This window comes from Podarcis filfolensis (genome assembly GCF_964270895.1).
Source record: "Podarcis filfolensis genome assembly, chromosome: 2".
NCBI classification, from domain to species: domain Eukaryota; kingdom Metazoa; phylum Chordata; class Lepidosauria; order Squamata; family Lacertidae; genus Podarcis; species Podarcis filfolensis.
In genome coordinates this window covers 102419324-102440304 of record NC_139605.1, presented here as the reverse complement: position 1 = coordinate 102440304, position 20981 = coordinate 102419324, and the positions used below count along the sequence as shown (strand labels likewise).

The 20981-nt window shown below is 43.3% G+C and overlaps 1 protein-coding gene across 9 annotated transcripts in view; it reads right to left on the bottom strand.

Annotated features, from left to right (window-relative positions):
• The window catches only part of TEX2 (testis expressed 2), a 96804-nt gene that overhangs the window by 52688 nt on the left and 23135 nt on the right, over nucleotides 1-20981 (bottom strand). The window contains exon 2 of one of the 9 annotated variants that reach the window (XM_083598595.1): nucleotides 2357-2517. The exons of 7 other annotated variants lie outside the window; for them this stretch is intronic. In XM_083598595.1, coding sequence (XP_083454721.1) covers nucleotides 2357-2390 — 34 coding nt within the window. In that variant the 5' untranslated portion in view covers nucleotides 2391-2517. Of the gene's footprint in view, nucleotides 1-2356; nucleotides 2690-20981 lie in introns of those variants that run through there. One more of the 9 variants, XM_083598596.1, reaches the window with a different exon arrangement.

Below are 20981 nucleotides of genomic sequence, written 5' to 3'. Positions count from 1 at the left end.
AAGCCCAGCAGACTTGCAAATCAGCCCAGCTGACTCCACCACCACAAATGACTATGTTGAAATATTTAATTGTCCAAACAGCCATTGTTATTTATAGTACCTATTAAAAAATGGAAGGACAGGCTAGGCAAGTAAATCAGGACTTGGAAGTCTGACCAGAGAATCACTGCTGAAGACTTTGTTAGATAAAGAAAAGTGGCAACTAGATAGATAGATAGATAGATAGATAGATAGACAGACTATATATTTTGAAAAGTTGTCAGTTCTCTGTGAGTTTGGAGATGCCTTAAGACATTGTAGCCACATTCCTGAGATCAAGGAGCAGGTTTTCATCTATGGCTGATTATAAGAGGACACCATTTTGAATCAAGATGGCGAACTAAACCTTTCAAAACTGCACTTAGTTTTTCATTCCTTAGAATTCCCAAGCAATGCCGAATTCAAGGCTGTTAGTAAAAGGGTATTTACAAAACACAATTGAACACACACAACCGAGCACTATAAATACTGAGCATTACAAAGCCTCTTTCAAATGTGACCAATTTTGATCCACTTGTGGAAGCAAAATGAGCGCTGCAACAATAACACATTTTGTACTATTCTTCAGCACTTTAGTTCCCCAACAACCATTTAGATAGTCTGAAGACTTTGAGAATTCAAACTATTTCAGTCCTTGGATTTCTGCCCCGTTGTTTTTTAAATTCATACAATATTTTAACTAGCACAAAGTCTACTGTCTAGGCACATCCTTTGCACCACATCTTTCCAAAAGTATACTGTAGTTGTTGTTTTGTTAACAGTTTAACATGGTTTCATTTATTACTTGCAAATATAGTGTTAGTTACCTGATAATAAATGAACTTCCCATTAATATACTAAATGGAAAAAATATTGATGTATACTAAATTAGTGAAATTTAGCAAATAAGTTGTTAGTATTACATATCACCCTTCTTCAAAAGATCTCAAGGAAGTTCACAAGATAAAATCTACAAATGTGCATTACAGTAGCACCTCTGTAAAACATCACTACTGCAATACAAATAATTGAGATTATGGCATCAATTCTGTACACAAAAGAATTCCTTGCCAAAAGAACACTTAGTGGACCATCTTTGGGCTTACACAAAGAAATGCGGAAGCATTCCTAATTCAAAAGAAAACATTTTAGAGAACACATTGTGCTACAGGAAAATAATTGCCGGTTTTATAGTTTTACAGCCGAAATATTCAGCTTGTGATTCTGCTAGTCAAATGAAGACTTCACCATCTCTATTTAGCTGGGGTGGGGGAGATACAACTAAAACACCAAGTCTTCTTATGGAGAATTTTCATAAGCATTGTTTTTATAAGAATCACGAATTGCTGCAGAAATGTGGAAAACTGAATTTAAGCTGCACAAGACAGAATATCATACTTGTGTCATAGGTTAACAGTTTACCATATAACCATTTCTTTCCTTGTTGTTTGTTTGTTTAATGTCCCACCTTGTTCCTCCATAGGCGCTCAAGGTAGTTTGCATCGTTCTCCCCCTCCTCATTTAATCCCTACAACAACCCTATGAGGGAGATTAGGCTGGGAGGTATGAATGAATGAATTTATTAATACGGTCACAGACCAGCGTCAACACACACAATATCACAGATCATAAAAATATATATCATAAATACAAAAGACAATATGAATATAAAAAGGATTTAAATATAAAAATTAAAATTAATTATTAGCGTGCCCCCTGTAAATAACATTTAGGGGTTTAGTCACTATGGAATACCACTTGCTTCCTGCGATTGATTGCAGACGCACAGAATTTAGCTACATTTAATGTAGTCTTGGGATTCTTGTCCTCTAGCAGTAGTTTTAAACTATGGTGTTCCAATTCTTTCCTGGACTTTTGCAAAACAGGTGTAATAAAAGTCAAACGTATATCCTCATAGAAACGACAACGTAGTAGTACATGTGAAGCAGTTTCAACTTCCAACGAGCCACAAGGGCAGACCCGTGCTGTGTATGGTTTACCCTCAAATCTGCCCTGGCTGGGAGGTAGTGACGGGTCCAAGGTCACCCAGTGAACTTCATGGCCGAGGGCAGATTCAAACCCTAGTCTCCTCTAACCACAACACCACACTGGGATCTCCACTCTCGTCTGTACTCTTACTAATTATGCCAGAATTAATCACTCAACTTCTGAAGTTGATGGCAAATGTGTTAATGATTCGAGGAGCACACAATCCTGTTTAGAGAAAGGTTCTCTGCAAGCTATCTGGCTCAGAACCTTATCACAACCCTTCCGATGGAAGCGGTGGACCCGTTAATTTGTGTCCCCACCAACCCAGATGTCGGCTTCCCTTACTTACATTCATCCCTCGCTATATATCCACAGCTCTTCATATCCTTCAGCTGCAAAACTCCTTCAAGCACCTTGGTGAGTTGTTTGTTCAATGCCTGGCACAAATTCCACTGAGTCCACAACTTGGACCACTAATCTGTCCGTTTGATCTGCTTTCCTTCATAACTCCTTAAAAAACAAAGCAAAGCAATTCACTGCCTGGGCAAAAATAAAAGTTTAGCAGCAAGGCTTTGTGTGCGAAGGCTTCTGTGTCCTTCCAGAGGCCGCCCTGCAAAGTTACTGAGATCTCTTGCCCCCCACTATTTCTAGATGATCTTTGCTCGTATATTGGCTCCCTGTTTCTCCACTCCTCTGTGCCCAGCTAACAAGAGAAAGAAAACAAACTGCCACTCTCAAGCTTTAAAAAGACCTTTCACAGTACCGACATTCTCTTCCCCACCTTTCCTTTTAAAGAAATATCACCTTAAAAATCAATACAGTCCTCCACAGGGACAGGCAAGTGGTTGAAATTCAGCGTAAGTTACTTCAGGTTCTCATTCTCAAAACCCATGTAGAGAGGTGTGTGTGTGGTCGATACCGCCCTAAAAATCCATCCTTTACAAATCTGCATGGACCAAAACGGCCAGGAACTGCGTTGGAACGGCTGTTCAGTGTTCAAAACTCCCATTGTTCTAGTCGCATTTTGAAACAGGGAATTTCATTAGCGCAAGCCGTTTTTTAGCTCTGGGCGCAGTACAGTGGTACCTCGGGTTACATACGCTTCAGGTTACATACGCTTCAGGTTACAGACTCCACTAACCCAGAAATAGTACCTCGGGTTAAGAACTTTGCTTCAGGATGAGAACAGAAATCGTGTTCCGGCGGTGCGGCGGCAGTGGGAGGCCCCATTAGCTAAAGTGGTGCTTCAGGTTAAGAACAGTTTCAAGTTAAGAACGGACCTCCGGAACGAATTAAGTTCTTAACCCGAGGTACCACTGTACTGTGCCTAAGATTTCAGATTAAAACTGCAGAATGGAAGGAAAGGAGGACCTTTTTCTGCCTCCCCACTTCCAGCTACTCTAAAGACTGGAGAAGAGACCCTCTTCAGAATATTGGGGGGGGGGGCAGGCGAAGGACTAGACCATAATGAACATAAGATTTTAGCTACAGTTTGTTCATTGTCAGCTTCGTATTCTTGTTATTAAAAAAGCGCACCTAGACATTCCGTTGTTGCACCCATAAGCTAGGTTTAAGGGCCATTTAGGTCCTAGCTCTCCTATCTCTGTTTCTAACACTGCTGCCATTGTTACACTACATATTGCTTTGTGCTGTATTCTCTGTTTTACTGAATTTGTACGTAGCCATTTCACTGCATTTTTAATTAAATTTAAAAAAAACAAAACCAAAAGCAATATGTGACTGAAGGCAGAAGTCCTAATAATATCTGACTACTCTGAGAGACAGGAGCATGAGGGGTTTTGGGGGCGGGGCGAGGAGTGAAGTTGCAGCAATATCTTCGGACCACTATAGATTGCCAAAGAGGTAACACTTCAAAAAGAACATAGGGCTGGCATCGGGGTTGACATGTTTTGGGTCCGCTGGCAAGGCCCCAGCTCCCTGAGTCCATTACTGACCCTGACCAACCATGAAGAAGCAGCTGCAGCCATCTGTCCTTTCTTCGAAGTGACAGTGTACAGTGGTACCTCGGTTTAAGAACAATTCGGTTTACAAACTCCGCAAAGCCAGAAATAGTGTCCCTGTTTGAGAACTTTACCTCAGTCTAAGAACAGAATCTGAACAGTGAAGGGCACCGGCAGTGGAAGGCCTCATTAGGGAAAGTGCACCTCGGTTTAAGAATGGTTTTGGTTTAAGAACAGACTTCCGGAACAAATTAAGTTCGTAAACCGAGGTACCACCGTAATTGGGTTCACTCAGAGGACTTGGGTATTCCTTCCCAACAGCCTCTGTCCTCATTGGGAAGGCTTTCCCATCTTCCTCAGAAATTAGGCAAGTGGTACAACTCTGGGCCGCGTCGTAGACCTCTGGTTACTGGTGACAGCTGTTTGCCCATCTGATAGTAACAACTGGGAAGCACCCAGAGGGCATTTTTGGGTCAGGGACACATGCAAAACCTGAAACCATCCTTGGATAAATGCATTTTTGTTATGTACTAAGCTTGGATCCTGGGACGCGAGCGGCGCTGTGGGTTAAACCACAGAGCCTAGGACTTGCCGATCAGAAGGTCAGCAGTTCGAATCCCTACGATGGGGTGAGCTCTCATTGCTCGGTCCCTGCTCCTGCTAACCTAGCAGTTTGAAAGCACGTCAAAGTGCAAGTAGATAAATAGGCATCGCTCCGGCGGGAAGGTAAACGGCGTTTCCGTGCGCTACTCTGGTTCGCCAGAAGCAGCTTAGTCATACTGGCCACATGACCCAGAAGCTGTACGCCGGCTCCCTCGGCCAATAAAGCGAGATGACCGCAACCCCAGAGTCGGTCACGAATGGACCTAATGGTCAGGGGTCCCTTTACCTTTACCTTTAAGCTTGGATCCTAGAACAATAGGCAGGTAGGATCCTAGAATGCAACAACTGATTGGCTTGCAGGAGAAGACCAATCAGGCTCCAGGAGGAAGTTAATCAACCTATTAGGCTGGTAGGATCGTAGAATGCAAGAACTGATTGGCCTGCAGGAGAAGACCAATCAGGCTCCAGGAAGGAAGCAGAATCAGCCAATCAGACGGGACTCAAAGTGTAAATAATGTATATAAAAGCCTGATGTTTGGGGGGCAATTCAATCACTGTTTTACAAGCTGCAATAAAGAGCATGAACTCACTGCAGGACTCCGAGTATATTTCAGTTTTCAAAACGAATGAGCTACCGTCTCCTCCTTGTGACATAGACTTGTGACCTACAAGTCACCCTATTGCAACACAGACACAGTGTGAAGTTGAATGCTACTCAAGAGGGTGGAGGAGGATCAGTCACCAGCAGAATGACTCAGCTTCAGCAGGTTTGCAAGCCTTTAATACTTAGGCCTTCTTATGATTCATTTGTGTTAAATCAGTCACAAGCATAAGCACCACTCTTAGTGCACTGTGTTTTGCAAGCCCTTTTTTTTTTTAATTAAAAGTCAGCTACTGGAAGCTGGCAAGGCTTCAACAAGAACACTTCTACCCAGTGAACACTCTACCCCACCCAAGCAGAGTACAGATCAGCATAGAAGTGGGGGAAATTCCCAGGGCCAATGAATCCAACCACAAGTGATTTTGCAAGTGTCATGTCACAATCACTCTGTAAAGTAGGCTGGACTAGGAAATGCGATTTGGCCGAACTGGTGCACAACCAACCACAACAATATGCTAAGCGCTGATTTTCTCTGCAGGTTTCCTCTGCAATGATAATAGACACCTTCATCACTTCCTCAAATGATCACACCTATTTCCCCCCCTCCTACCCCCTTCATCCAGGGGGCCACAAAACAGGGTATGAAGGGCCGCTGAGATAGGCTACAGTACCAACAGGCAGTCCCTTCCAGAGCCAGATGAACCAACAGCTCTGTACTGTTTGCTTCACAAGGATCTGTTGATGACTTGCTTTGAAAACACATTTACGGTACTTTCTCTTCTAAGGGATCGCGACAAAGGGCCTACGAGAACAACACGGGCCTTGCTCAAAGACAAAGGCGGCAGCTGCAGCAGCCGTGACCTCCTCGAGACAGACCCAATGCCAGGAGCCCGTTGGCTTTATTACTATGTATGTCAGGGAAATATTATGTTTGCCTATTCCTCACATGCTGTAGTTGTTTTTTAAAAAATGATGCAGGCAACAAGTTGATGCCTACATGTTAGTCTGCTGTTATTGTCGTCATCCTCATCAATGCCCCCACTTCAGCAAGAGAACAAACACATTCTCAAATTCTAGGAGGAGAAGAACAAATCTCTTGCTTTAAGGCCCTGAAAGGATGGCTAGGTACCAACAGTTTTCCCTTTGTTTGTTTGTTTCAATTGTTTTTATTAAATATTTTCTTGGGTTGCAAAAGTACATACATTGCCTCTCTTTTCAGCTCATCGAGTCCTCTTTACAGATCAGTTATATCCTTCGTTATCTGAGGGAAGAGAGAGAGGACTGGGAGAAGGAAAAGGAAATAGGTGGGAAGCACAACATTCAGATTTGCTTAGTTTAGTAATATGCTGTGGCGTTATGCCCTGGCCAAGCCTTAAATCTCACCCCAACCCCTTTCACTTCTTCCCTTTACCATTGCTTCTCCAAGCAAACGCTTTGTTTGTTTTTTTCCTTTACATGTTAACCGAGTTACCAAAGTGGAAATAATTTGTAAATTTTGAAAAATTAAAATTATTCCTGCAATATAATAATAATTTATTATTTATACCCCGCCCATCTGTCTGGGTTTCCCCAGCCACGCTGGGCAGCTTCCAACTGAATATTAAAAACAATACAGCACCAGACATTAAAAACTTCCCTAAACAAGGCTGCCTTCAGTTGCCTTTTAAAAGTAAAATAGTTGTTTATTGCCTTGACATCTGCTGGGAGGGCGTTCCACAGGGCGGGTGCCACTACCGAGAAGGCCCTCTGCCTGGTTCCCTGTAACCTCACTTCTCACAGGGAGGGAACTGCCAGAAGGCCCTTGGCGCTGGACCTCAGTGTCTGGGCAGAACAATGGGGGTGGAGACCTTCAGGTATACTGGACTGAGGCCGTTTAGGGCTTTAAAGGTCAGCACCAACACTTTGAATTGTGCTCGGAAACGTACTGGGAGCCAAGGAAGATCTTTCCAGACTGGTGTTATATGGTCTCGGTGGCCACTCCCAGTCACCAGTCTAGCTGCCGCATTCTGGATTAAAAACAGTGTACAAAAATAAGAACCTGCTGTATTATCTACCCGTACCAGAAGACTGGCCTGCTTTGAACTTGCCATACACCGTCAACCACTACTCAAATAGGGCCCCCCCCCAAAGTTTACAGCCAAGATGTAGTAATGCACCCCCCGCCAAAGGTAATAGAATCATAGAATCTCAGAGTTTGAAGGGACGCAAGGATCATCTAGTCCAACCCCCTGCAATGCAGGAATCTCAGCTAAAGCATCCAGGACAAATGGCCATGCAACCTCTGTTTAAAAACCTCCAGGGAAATGAGAGTCCACCACCTCTCGTGGGAGTCTGTTCCACCACTGACCAGCTCTTACCTTCAGAAAGTTTTTCCAGATGTTTAATCAGAATCTCCTTTCTTGCAACTTGAAGCCATTGGTTCAAGTCCTACTCTCCAGAACAGGAGAAAACAAACATGCTCCCTCCTCTATGTGGCAGCTTTTGGCTATCCTATCTCCTCTCAGTCTCCTCTTTTCCAGCTCCTTCAAGTGTTCCTCATAAGGCTTAGTTTCCATACCCTTGGTCATCTTGGTCGCCCTCCTCTGCACATGTTCCAGCTTGTCAACATCCTTCTTAAATTAAGGTGCCCAGAATTGGACACAGTATTCCAAATGTGGTCCGACCAAGGCAGAAAAGAGTGGCACTATTACTTCCCTTGATCTGGACACTATACTTCTGTTGATGGAGCTTAGAATAGCATTAGCTTTTTTTGCTGCTGCATCACACTGTTGACATGTTAAGCTTGTGGTCCACCAAGACCCCTATATCTTTCAACATGTACTGCTAGTAAGCCAGGTGTCCCCCATCCTATATTTGTGCATCTGGTTCTTCCTGCCTAAGTGCAGAACCTTATGTTTGTTCCTACTGAAATTCATTTTGTTAGCTTGTGCCCAGTTCTCCAATCTGTTAAGGTCATTCTGAATTCTGGCTGCCTTCTGCGGCATTAGCCAACCCTCCCAGTTTGGCATCATCTGCAAATTTGATGAGCATCCCCTCAATTCCTTCATCCAAGTCATTTATAAGGACGTTAAACAACAACGGGCCCAGGACAGAAGCCTACGGCAAATGACCTCACAAGCAAAAAGCAAAAGGGCCTTTGCACAACTACTTGAAGCAGAATGTTCCATTACTTTTCCCTGCAGGCCAGCTTTCAAAATAGCAGCAACTTCTGCGAATCAAGCCCTCAGTTCATGCAGTTATGACTCTTTCTGCATGAAGCAGAGCTCAGATAGGGGCACAGATTTTCCACAGGAATCTGGCCATGACTCAGCAAAGAAGTGAGGAAGGTATTTGAGTGAGGAAGTGAGAAGTGAGGAAGGTATTTGAGTGAGGTATTTGGACAAGGTCAGCAAAATTAAGTATTCTGAGTAAGATGTGCTACTGAGAGGGTGCTGACTATGTGAAGGAAGAAAAAAAAAGGAGAGTGAAAGGGGAAGAAATTATCCTTGCCAAAACATGTCAGTCACTTGGGGGGTGGGCATCTTTGACATTTGTTCTCAATGACACAAATTTCTATGCTAGTTTGCAAACATTTCCAGGGGGTACATGTGTTGTGTTTTCTTGCAGAGAATCTTGTGGCACCTTAAAGGCTTGCCAATTGTTCTGCCTGCTGTAAACCCTCCAAATGTTGCTAGACTGCCAACTCCCATAATATGTGAACATTCGCCATGCTGACTGGAGCAAATGTCTGTTGGTAGTCCGACAACCCTTGCCTTGAGACATCTGGATTTCTCTCTCACACACACTCACATTCCCTACAAGCATGCTGGTATCAGAAATTCAAAGTCATTTCTGCAACATTAATTTCAAATTGATTTTCTCCCATACGTGCTAGGCTAAATTAGTTATTGGTGTGTTCATTCTGCTCATAAAAACAAAACAAAACAGTAGAGGTGTATAAATGTTAACAACCCACTCTTCGGTTTGGTTAGAATTCTTAAGGGGGGAAATGCACACTCAAAATTTACTATATAGCTGTGTTATCTGCAGAAGCCAAATAATTCATGTGTTCTGCCCTCCCCTCTTTGTCTCTTATGTGGCCATGAAGAGATCAGAAGATTCCCCTTCTGTTTTCAAGTAACTGTGGTTACTCTTTATGTCGGATCCCAGCCAAACTATGGTTTGGAGTGGAGTCGACAAGCTATTGTTTGGGGTAGGGGTGGACAACCTGCAACACAAGGACCACATGCTACTTTCATGCAGGTGGCAAGAAGGGGGGAAGTGGTGGCAGAAAGAGAGAAGAGGGGATAGCCCCCCCACACACATTTAATTGTGAGTTAGACTACTATTGGCTCCAGCCCAGCCCAAAGCCAGCATGTGACGTCTGACGGATTGTCTCCAGGGCTATGCAGCCATTAGAGAAGGCGTGGAGAACTATCCATGAACTGAAACTCCTGGTCATTGGCAAGACTTACTAGGGCTGATATGAACTGCAGTTCAGAAATATCTAGGAAGTCAAAGGTTCCCCACTCCTGGTTCAGGGAAACACGCCCATTTCAACTAGGGTTCCTGTCCGGACATTCCCCCCTAAACAAGTGCAAGGAATTTGTGGCCCATTATCAGTGTTAGAAACTCATATATATAATCTAATTGCCAAATGGCAACTTAAACCTAAGCTGCGGTCGCCACAATGGAATGTCTATGCGTCGTTTTCCCACACACCCCCAGTGGAATTTGTTGTTGTTGTTGTTCGTTCCATTTCCATACCACTTTATATTTTAAAGAAAAAAATTCTAAGCAGTTTACGACACATTAAAACACCAAATAAAACAATTGAGAATTCAACTAATTCAAGCTACAAAGGAAATATTTCAGATCCTTCTCTAAGTGACATTCTGCTATCCCCAGTAACCAACCTGGAATCCAGAGATCTCAAAAAGGTCGCAATTGGACCTGCACCAATCACAAAACATGCCTGGCCCCTGGCTAATTTCAAACACTGATTGGGCTGCAGTTCCCATCAGCCCCCTGACAGCATGGTCATGGTCAGGAGTGAAGCGAGTTATTGCCTGACAACATCTGGAACGCCACAGGTCTAACCCATAGATAGCACTAACCACAGTTGGATGAAAGATCCTCCCAGTAGCCACACTGGAGGGGATTGGGGAGCACTGGAGCCCAAAGCTTGCCAAGGCTGGTTGCCACAGTGTGGTTTAGCATTATGTCTGAAAGCAACCAATCTCAAAAACAGTGGCACACCAAGAAAAGAAACGGTTATGTCAGGGAACTGCCATCGGCTCAGAGGCGAGAAACAGAAGGGCAGTTGTGTTACAGGGAGCTTCCGAAAATCTTGCGAAGCAGTTCTTCTTCCGGGGAGGAGGAAAGCCCCACCTCCAGTGGGGAAGAGGTACCAGTACCAGAGGATGCTAGTGGGAGCCTTAACACCGCTCCTGAGCAAGCTGGAGAGGAGGGAAACACGCCCTTGCCATCGCCCATCCTGCGCAGTAGTCTGAGGCGCAGAGAGGGGCGGAGACGGTTGGGGGTAACGAAACTTTTATGTTGGGGGAGGTACAAAAAAAGACCACTCCCGGATTCTGCTAGTGATTGAGCCAGACATGAGCTTTGGGGCCTTTCACTGTAAATAGTTTGCACCAAAATAAAGCCTGTAAAACTCAGGTTGGAGTCCTGCCTGGTTACTCTCGAGCAACCGCAACAGCCATCTGACAGGTTAGCCGCAATAAACACTAAAGTGGGGGGGGGGGAGAGATGAACAAGACAACCTTTATTGTCTTCTTGCAGCTGGACAAAGCTTGAGCTCAGTGTGCCTCTCTGGGAAGACGGAGCTCTGCTACTGGGGGGAAAAACCACTATCCTCTAGGTTGTGATCCACCTCCCCTTAGACAACTGGAGATTCCCAAGAAGGTCTCTACACTATCTCAGTACTCAGGCAGATTGATATGGGAGTGAGCGGTCCTTTTAGATATTTCAGACTCTTAATCTTTTTAAAGTCTTGTATGGCATAACAGAAGCGCTTTGATTTTTGCCTGGAAATCATCCCAAGCTTCTTTAACAACTGGGGTGACCGAGTTGGGCCCTTATCAATCTAGCAGCTGCATTCTGGAACCAACTATGGCTTCCAGGTGGTCTTCAAAGGCCACACCCAAGGACAAAGTATTGCAACTATAGTTAAGTAAAGGTAACCAGAGCGAGGGCATATCATGGGCTTCCTGTTGTGGATCAACAGGGCATTTTATTTTCAAAGTGAGGAGAAATCATAGGCGTTCCCGCAGACTGCCGTGGGAAACCAAAGAGAAAAATAAGATTTCCCCTTAATCTCTGCCTCTTTGCGAGCAAATCTGCTACACGGTGCACAATCTTAACTGATTAATGCCAGCATGCAGAAGGACCTCGGTCAAAAAGTAAATCCACGAGGCTGTACTGGATATGCCAGCTGCCTTCTGAAAAGGCCATGTAAGCTTTGAAAAGCGGAACAGATAAAGACGGGGAGCTTTATACAACACAGGAAATTGCTCCATTCACCCTGCCGAGCACAATTTAGCAAGCAGAACGGGTCAGGGATAGAACAGCTTCATGTCCCCATCATTCCATCCAGTAACAAAAAGGGAAAGGTTGTAGGGTATAAACAAAATCCAATCTGCAGAGCAGCTCAGAGAAATAAGCAGTCAAGTACAGTCGTACCTCAGAAGTCAAACAGGATCCGTTCTGGAAGTCTGTTCAACTTCCAAAACATTCGGAAACCAAAGCGCAGCTTCTGATTGGCTGCAGGAAGCTCCCGCAAGCAGTCAGAAGCCATGGAAGCCCCGTCAGATGTTCGGCTTCCAAAAATAGTTCGCAAACCGGAACACTCACTTCCGGGTTTGCGGCGCTAGGAAGCCAAAACGTTCGAGAACTAAGCTGTTCGAAAACCAAGGTATGACTATATGTTGTTGTTGTTTTTAACGCCATCCAATTTACATTTGTTCAGCAGACAGAGGTTTGGAACATACAGGTGTGTTTGGGTGGCTGGCTTTTCTCTTGGGAACAAGCTTCCGACTCAAGTATTTTAGGGTTCAGCCTTCATGAAAGCAGCCATATTCCAGGCCAAGAAAGATTCCACGCAATCAATTGTTTTTGTATCTGGTGTTAGCTGTCCTCTTGGCTGGGGAGGGCGGGGTATAAATAAAAATTATTATTATTATTATTATTATTATTATTATTATTATTATTGAGCGTTCAAGTACCCATGCATTGTTTGAAGATAGCAATCAAACCTTCCTGGAGGGATGATGCACAAATTTACAGCACCAAACGGATCCTGCTCTTATTGTATTTTAATAAGAGGGATTTCCCCTCAGAATTACAACTCTGCTCTATGCAGCAAGAGGTGAGGCCTCATATTCCACTTCTACAAGAAAAATCAACAATATCCTTATAAGATCCAAGAAAACCATGTTACAAAGCAATGTACGCAGCTTGCAATTAACTGAAATTTAGGTTGTTCACTGTGGCACAGCATTAACTGAAAAGCCGATGAACACCTAGAATTGTTTTTCTGTACATATACCATTTTCCCTGAAACCTCAAATCTTTTAGTAATGTTCAAGTTCTTTCAGCTATGACACTTTTGATATTGAGGTTCTACTATGGATACCCTCACTGACTAAAGGTCCACATGACCAAGGCCTCTTCAGTGGTGGCCCCAATTTTAATGAAAGCCCTTCCCAGGGGGGTCTGGTCTGCCTAGCCTTGCCACTATATGCTTTCAAGTGCCTGGTGAAAACACAGCTTTTTCTAAAGGCTCTTGGGACTGGTTGAGACTGTGAAAAGGGTTTTGGTTCATCTTGCTAGATATATTTAGTTTTTCTACTGTTTTTGGTTCTGTATTGCTTTTATTTTATTTCATGTAACTAATGATCTGTTTTGTTTAGTTTAAAATTCGTCTGTAAGCCACCCTGAATTCATCTTTACAGATACAGAATTAATGTGACAAAACTGTATTAATCCTGTTCCACACTTGATAACAATTATACAGTGAGTCTTTATATGCAAAATGAATGAATCAGTACCCATTTTGCCAGCACTAAGAGAGCTGGTAGAGTGATTTTATTTTATTTTTAAAAAACCCACATTAGTCTGCTTCAGTTTCAGGTAAAAGATGAGACCCTTACCTGTATCAACTCAACACCCACATTTAAACTGTTTTAATTCTGTGAACTTGTCCAAGATATATGCAGTCTGTACCTCAGATTAATGCAATGATGGTCAACCTTTCCTGAAAGCACAGGCCAAGCAGTCTCACTATCAACAACTAACATGCAGCATGTTCTATAAATACATGCATTGGGCCTGAACTCACTTGTGGGTGGAGAAGAGGCAAGCAAACAGTGAAATTATTGTAATAGCAAATCAGTTACATCAGACTATTTTCCCCCAAACCAACAGGGCCAGAAGAGTCACAAGCCTGGGAAAGACTTGGCAGGGATTGAAATAATACCATAGAAACAGGAGGCAAATAAATCACACGCTTACACCCAAGCATGGGATTTGGGAGGTGGGGGGGGGAGAGCTCTTATGGCCAACGTGAGACTCCTGATTAAAGTAGTAATTGTTCATTTGTCTCTCACTAAGAAACAACACGCCAAGGCCTTACCTTACACTGTTTTTTTCTAGCTGCACAATGATGATCATTCTAAATAAATCTTGCAATAAATAGTATGCAACTCTGCATGGAAAATAATTTACCATGTACACTATTAAGGTATTAGCGTACTTTAGATACAGTAGAGACAGAGTCCATACTTCAAGCTCTCTATATTGGTTGAAAACTATGGGTCTGAGTATACGGTGAGTTTGGGGTCAACAGGTTGCCTTTACAAGTGGCAGTAGTAGTAGTAGTAGTAGTAGTAATAATAATAATAATAATAATAATAATAATAATAATAATAATTTATTTATACCCCACTCATCTGGCTGGGTTTCCCCAGCCACTCTGAGCGGTTCCCAACAGAATATTAAAAACACACTAAAACATCAAACATTAAAAAGTTCCCTGAACTAACAGGTTTGGAATTGCCCAAGAAAGAGGTTAGACTGTTTTTGTATGCCACAACTGCAGCAAGAATTTTGTTAGCCAAATAATGGAAACTACAAGAAATACCAACAGTGGAGGAATGGCAGATGAAGATGATGGACTTTTTGGAGCTGGCCGACCTGACCGGAAGAATCCGTGAACAGAAGGAGAAGGAGTACTAAGAAGAATGAAAGAAATTTAAGGATTATTTAGTAACATATTCTAAGATAATATAAGTAGTACTATTTGTGAGTACCAAATTGGCTTAGGAGTTAAATGTTTTAAATTGTATAACATTATGGATATAAGTGAATATGATAAGAAAGAAAGATGTCAATTGATTAGGTTAATTTTATTAGAAATTGGTATTGGAATACTGCTACAATGACTCATATGGAAACTCAGCTAGAGGGATTTGAGGAAGTCATCTAACAATGGTAACGCATGTGAAATTATAATAGTAGGATAAATGTTTGTATGTTTCTTATATTGTAATGTTTTTTTTTTCTTTTTTGTTGTTTATGTTTGTTATAAATTTGGAAAATCAATGAAAAAAATTTGAAGGAAGAAAAACAACTTCCCTGAACAGGGCTGCCTTCAGATGTCTTCTAAAAGTCAGATAGTTGTTTATTTCCTTGACAGCTGATGGTGCCATGCTGTGCTGTAAAAAGCACTTTTTCTCTCTCCCTGCAAGTTTCAGCATCTCATTGATTCTCCATAAAATGAGAGGGGAAGCTGTGACTCACCCCTGGCCAAGTGTTGGACTCCCAACTCCCACCAACCATGTTGGCTTGGGCTGAGGGGGGTGAGAGAGCAACAACATCTGCAGAGCCACACGCTCTCTACCCCTTGGTTACAGGGCTGTAGAGTGTGAAGAGCAAAGATGCATCCTTAGGAACCAAGGCCCAAACCAGGACTCTGTAGTTTTTAGGAAACAGAGCCCAACATCTGTGCAGCATTTTTAGTAATGAAATTATGCTAGAGTACACCCTCCAGATGTTTTTAAGTTCTCAAGGGAGATGCCATAGCTCAGGGGTCAGCAAACTTTTTCAGCAGGGGGCCGGTCCACTATCCCTCAGACCTTGTGGGGGGGCCAGACTATATTTTGGGGGGGGAAATATGAATGAATTCCTATGCCCCACAAATAACCCAGAGATGCATTTTAAAGAAAAGGACACATTCTATTCATGTAAAAACACACTGATTCCCGGACCGTCCGCAGGCCGGACTGAGAAGGCGATTGGGCCGGATCCAGTCCCCGGGCCTTAGTTTGCCTATCCATGCCATAGCTCATTGGGAGAGCACATGGCTCAGAAGGTTCTAGTTCCATCTCGGCAGAAGCCACCTCAAACCCTGGTTTCAAATCTTGGTTAAGTACGAATGCTGGTTAAGCACGGCAGGAGACATCTGAACCAAAGGAGGGGAACAGCACGCATTTTTTGAAACTGCTGTATAAACTATTGTTATTATTATTCTGTTGTTGTTGTTGTTGTACTTTGTTTTAGGGCAGCATCTAATCATTTTCTTTCGCTAGTTACTGTTTTTAAGCAAATTCCTTAAAAATACTACAAAAACGGGTGGAATTGCTGGCTTTGTGCTTCACACCAGCTAACTAGTCACGGATGTGCCAATTTAGCTTCTCCTGCAAGACAAACAGGTTTCTCTTGAGCTTTATTCAGGAAAAAAATGTTCCTAAAAAGTTGGGAATGTACTTCAGCAACAAGCTCACTGCTAAAATTATACATCTGTATGCACCCTTAAGAAGGGCTCTGCCTTTGTCCCACTTGCCCTGTCTGCTGCCCCAAAATCCCTGTGCCTTGACTGATGAAACCTGCCAGTGCTGGAGAGGCATATAGCCATTGCCAGTACCTTTGACTAGTTACGCTTCCTTCTGCACAGGTACATGGCAAAGCCTCTTGTAGTATATGCAGAAGCTGCTGCCTTTATGCAGCAGGTGAAGTCTAGTCCCAAAACAAGGGAACAAGTTGTCCCTTTGCCGAATTCTACATGCCACTGTCCCATGGCACATCTTAGTCTTGGAATGGGAAATAAGACTGCAGTTTCACGGCCTTCTCACCATCGGGTAAAACCCGGTCAAAACCAACCTCAACCTGAGAGCATTTGAAGTACAGATCAGCCACAGGGACAAAGCATTCTTTCTCCCTCCCACACAAATTACAGGGCTAAGTCTCCAGCAATTTGTATTTAACATAGAATTATTTAATGCCCTTTCCTCCCAGTCTTCATCTCCCTTTTGACTTAACTGCCTCCAGACTATTTGCTGAGCATTTATCCAAGACCTGTAGATTAACATTAATCTGGGAGATAGAAGACAGCAATTGCAGTGTGTCCTCTTATTCCCGTCGCTGCACTGCTTAATATTTTATCCGGCCAGAATTTAGAAGCATGAAAATGGGTTTGAAGTATCCAGCAGCAAGCTGGAAAATTAATATCTACGTTTTAACTTTGGGGTTGTGGTACGAATCTCTCTCTTCTGTGTTTACGTTGCTTTTGATTTTATGGTTCGGGGTCTGACTTTGCATTTGAATTGTTGAGACATATTTATTGTGAGCTGACCAGATTTAGTTATGGGGCAGCATACAAGTGCCATTAATAAGTGAAGATGCTCAAACCGTCCCAGTTCTGGAACAAATCAGATTAAGTAAACATTAGAAGCCTTTTGTCTCATCAAGAGCTACCCAACTAGCGTACTTTAGTGCATGTCTATCTACACTTTGATTCAGGGGTCAGTAACCTAAGGCCCATGGGCAGGAAGCAATCCGCAGAGATCGTTTGACCAGCCCACGAGCCGCCCCTGAACCCAGTTGCCCGCCAACACCCTGCGCTAAACCGGTGCAGTGTGGGAACTCGCTTCCACGGTGCTGGAAATGTGCGTCTGCGCACATGCTGAAAATCGCAGGCGCCAGCCCATGGAGCGATCTCCGAGGGACTGATCCGGCCCAGGTAAGATAAACTTTGCCGACCCCTGCTTTATTTCAAACCAAGCCATCATGCTCTAACAGCTTATATTCACAAAATTATTCTGGACGGACATTATAGACACAAGCTGATTATGAGTCTGACTTTCCAAATATATTGTAAGATCCATCCAAAGCCATCACTAAGGACAAAGTCTACCCATAAGGATTCTATGTTTGTTTTCCATGGGGCTCCAGGTTATTTGAAACAGTTATCAACATTATTTAATACCAGCTGCTGCCTTTTGTTTGTTACTGCCCTTCTAAAAAGCACCTTCCAGTCCTTCGAGGTGTGCTCAAACATTGAAAGGGCTAATGTGATCAACCAGTAGATAAAACACATTTAGGTCAATAGTGTGTACTGTGATAGGAATTTTGAGGTCTTAGATATATGGTAATGTTCATAACCGCACGTACATAAATCAGCACAGGAAGACCGACCTGAAGCCATTTTGATTCCTAAACTGAGCAAATGTTTTCTCTGCAAGGTCAAAGTGGAAAAGCCTCCTCATTGTCTTTTCCTTCACAAATCCTGTCTTAAGGGTATGTCTGTGTTTGAATAGGGTGTGAGCCTGTGACATGGCCCAGGAACTAAGTATTTATCACTACAAAAGAATGGCCAGACTCCCCAGGCAATCCAATCAAGTAACCTGCCAGACAGGAGATAAACAATGACAGGAGAAAAACAACATTCAAATTTCTCGCCTTTTCTGTGATGTAGGTATGACGTATCTGAGGGGTGGTCTTAGGTTCCACCCCTTCTGTGATGTATGTATGATGTTTCTGGGGGTGGTCTTGATCTACAGGGTGGCAATTTCAAAAGTCTTTATAGGGCCTTGCACGCCATTTTTCTGGGTCCCTCCTCCTCTCTTGCGGGTGAGGGCAGCACCCTGTTGCAACAGTTCAATAAAGATCAAGCTTACTAGCTGCTTTGCTTCTCAATATTCTCTGGTTGGCCTCTGTTATTCTCTTCTACCAATAGGGAACCTATGTAAGGACTCTATATGGGCTTTTTGATACCCCATAAGGGAAAAGGGCAAAATTTTATTTACAACAGAACAAATGAGTACAGCATCCACCAACACAGTGGGAAAGATAGGAGAGCTACATAATTTTATTAATCAGCCTTAAATCCTTTGAACGAAAATGCTTTTTTCTTTTTATACAGTATATATAATGGTTACAATTAAAACACAGCTCTGTAGATCTAACTCTGCACTTTCTAATCTCAAGAACTGCAACGTGCCAAACGGCTGTGCTTTTATTTCCTTAAGTTTAGAACAGTTTCATATACCGGCCTTATGAGAATTAATGTCAAGGTGTTCTTGAACCTTAACAATGCCGTATAACGCCAACTTTCCCTTAAACACCAAGAGGCCTAAAAAAATACTGACCATTGTCTGTTGAGACAGACAGATGACAACAAACGTTTTTTAAAACCCTCATAGGCAGACCGCAGAAGCCGTGTTATTGCACATCTAATTGGGTCAACTTGACATCAATGCTTTAGTTAGTAGCTCTGCTTTCTCATGGCTAACACAAGGACGTTAGCGGACTGTTTGCAATTTCCCCCAGATGGTTTCCAGCCTCATACTCCTCGATTGGCAGGCAAATTGTTTGAATAGAACAGGATGCTATGGGGTGTGCAGTGTTTTCTGGCCACAGTATGGCGAAATGATTTATTCATTTCCCATTTCAACTAAATTGGTTCCTGAATGCATGCCATTGCCAAAGCTTCCAACATTTCTCCAATGAAAACAAGGATGTCTCATAATAATAATACTTTTAGTATTTATGCCCCACTCATCTGACTGGGTTGCCCCAGCCACTCTAGGCAGCTTCCAACATATACAAAAACATAATAAAACTTTAAACATTAAAAAAACTTCCCTATACAGGGCTACCTTCAGATGCCTTATCTTCTTGGCTCAGGGGTCGCATAACTCCATACCCTCCAACATTTCTCCGATGAAAATAGGGATGTCCCAGAAGCGGCTTAGTCATGCTGGCCGCATGACCCAGAAGCTGTACGCCAGCTCCCTCGGCCAGTAAAGCGAGGTGAGTGCCGCAACCCCAGAGTCATCCGCAACTGGACCTAATGGTCAGGGGTCCCTTTACCTTTAAGGAAAAGCGGGACATTCTGGGATCAAATCAGAAACCAAGATGACTTCTGTAAATCCAGGACTATCCCTGGAGAATAGGGGCACTTGGAAAGTCTGCATTGCTGGTAGGCTAAAAGTGAAACAGAAAGAGTGCCACTGTAAATATATAGGCCTCTGTCCGGTTTGGTCCCCATGAAGGTGTCAGGAGCCCAGCCTACACTCGAGTACGACTCTGGCAGAGACACATGCCCGATTGGCATGTTCCCTCCCTCCTGGTCGATCGTTCAGGAGCTTCATAAGCCTTCTTCAGCCCGAACATCACAGCGACCGATGCCAACAGACACCGGCACACTTAGGGATCCGCAGAGTTTGTGCAACTTGTGTGACAGACCTCAGCAACTCAGCATTTTGGCTAATCTACTTTATTTACATATAAACACACACGGAGCACTGCAACATGGCTCCCTCTCTCTCTAGCAAAGAGACAGCAAAGAGAAAAACAAAGGACAATAGTCCCACTTCACAAAACACAGTAACACAAACATCCTGTCTCCATCACTTCCCACTCTGTGGAGTCAAAACATATACCATCATGTGATAGACAACAATCCTATGACTGCAATCATGGAGCCAGGAATTCTAACAGAAGGGACTTGGTGATCTTGGGGTTAGGCCAGTTTTCAGCTTCTGCTGCTCAGCTATGAAAATGGGAACCCTGATAGAAGATTGAAACCTGACTATGCTATTCCCCAAGGACTCAAGCGGTGAGCCACAAACACAACATATATATATGCAGCTGGAAAGTAGAAAATACAAAATTCCTCCAACTATCTCCTTGAGCTCCAAGTGCCTAGCACTTTGTTGCGTTCAATACTGAATCACCCGTAATCACCACAAAAGCCCATGACTTGAATGACGGGTCCATGACAAAGTCTATGGCAGCCCAGAATTTCTTTGACTTTGTGGCTGACAGCAGTTATCAGCAATGTCACACTGCACTGAACAGGATTGGTGGCACACTTTTGCTCAGATGAGAAAAGCATCATTATCCGTTGTGTAGGGCAGGGAAACAGGGGCTGCTTGAAACTTATTTAAAACCTAATCACATATTTATAATGGCTCAAGAAGCGAGTGTGCAGGCGTCAACCAACTAGCTGCTTTAGTGGACTTCTGCTGCTGCAATGGGGATCCCCCCCCCTTCTTCTCCTCCAGACACAAAAGTTGTTGAGCCTTTTTGGCATATACACCCTGATTTTGGCTTGCCGGGGGGGGGGGGGACCATGAGAAGCAGGTGGGGCAAGGAGAGAGGGGGTTGTTGTCTGGCAAGCTGAAAACTTTGAGATGACAGAATGATTGCTCCATCCTCTCTCAGTGCCTCCTGTAAGCTAACTAAAAGAAAGAAGGCCTCAATCTCTGCATCTCAGGCACAGCTTAATTTTAGAAGAGCCTATGATCCCTCTGATTGTCACCTTTAGGGAACTGTATTCTGTAGTTAACATCTTCTGTAACTGTTACACTACAGGTCATTACTTTTAGATGAGCCAGGTATCAAGTGTCTTTAACAGATGCTTACATGGCAGAGATTGCAATCTTCGCATTATCAAGGTGAGTGCTCATTATTTCAGGTTCATCTTTCCTTCTCATTAACATTGGGAGGAAAAACAAAACAGGGGCACAGAC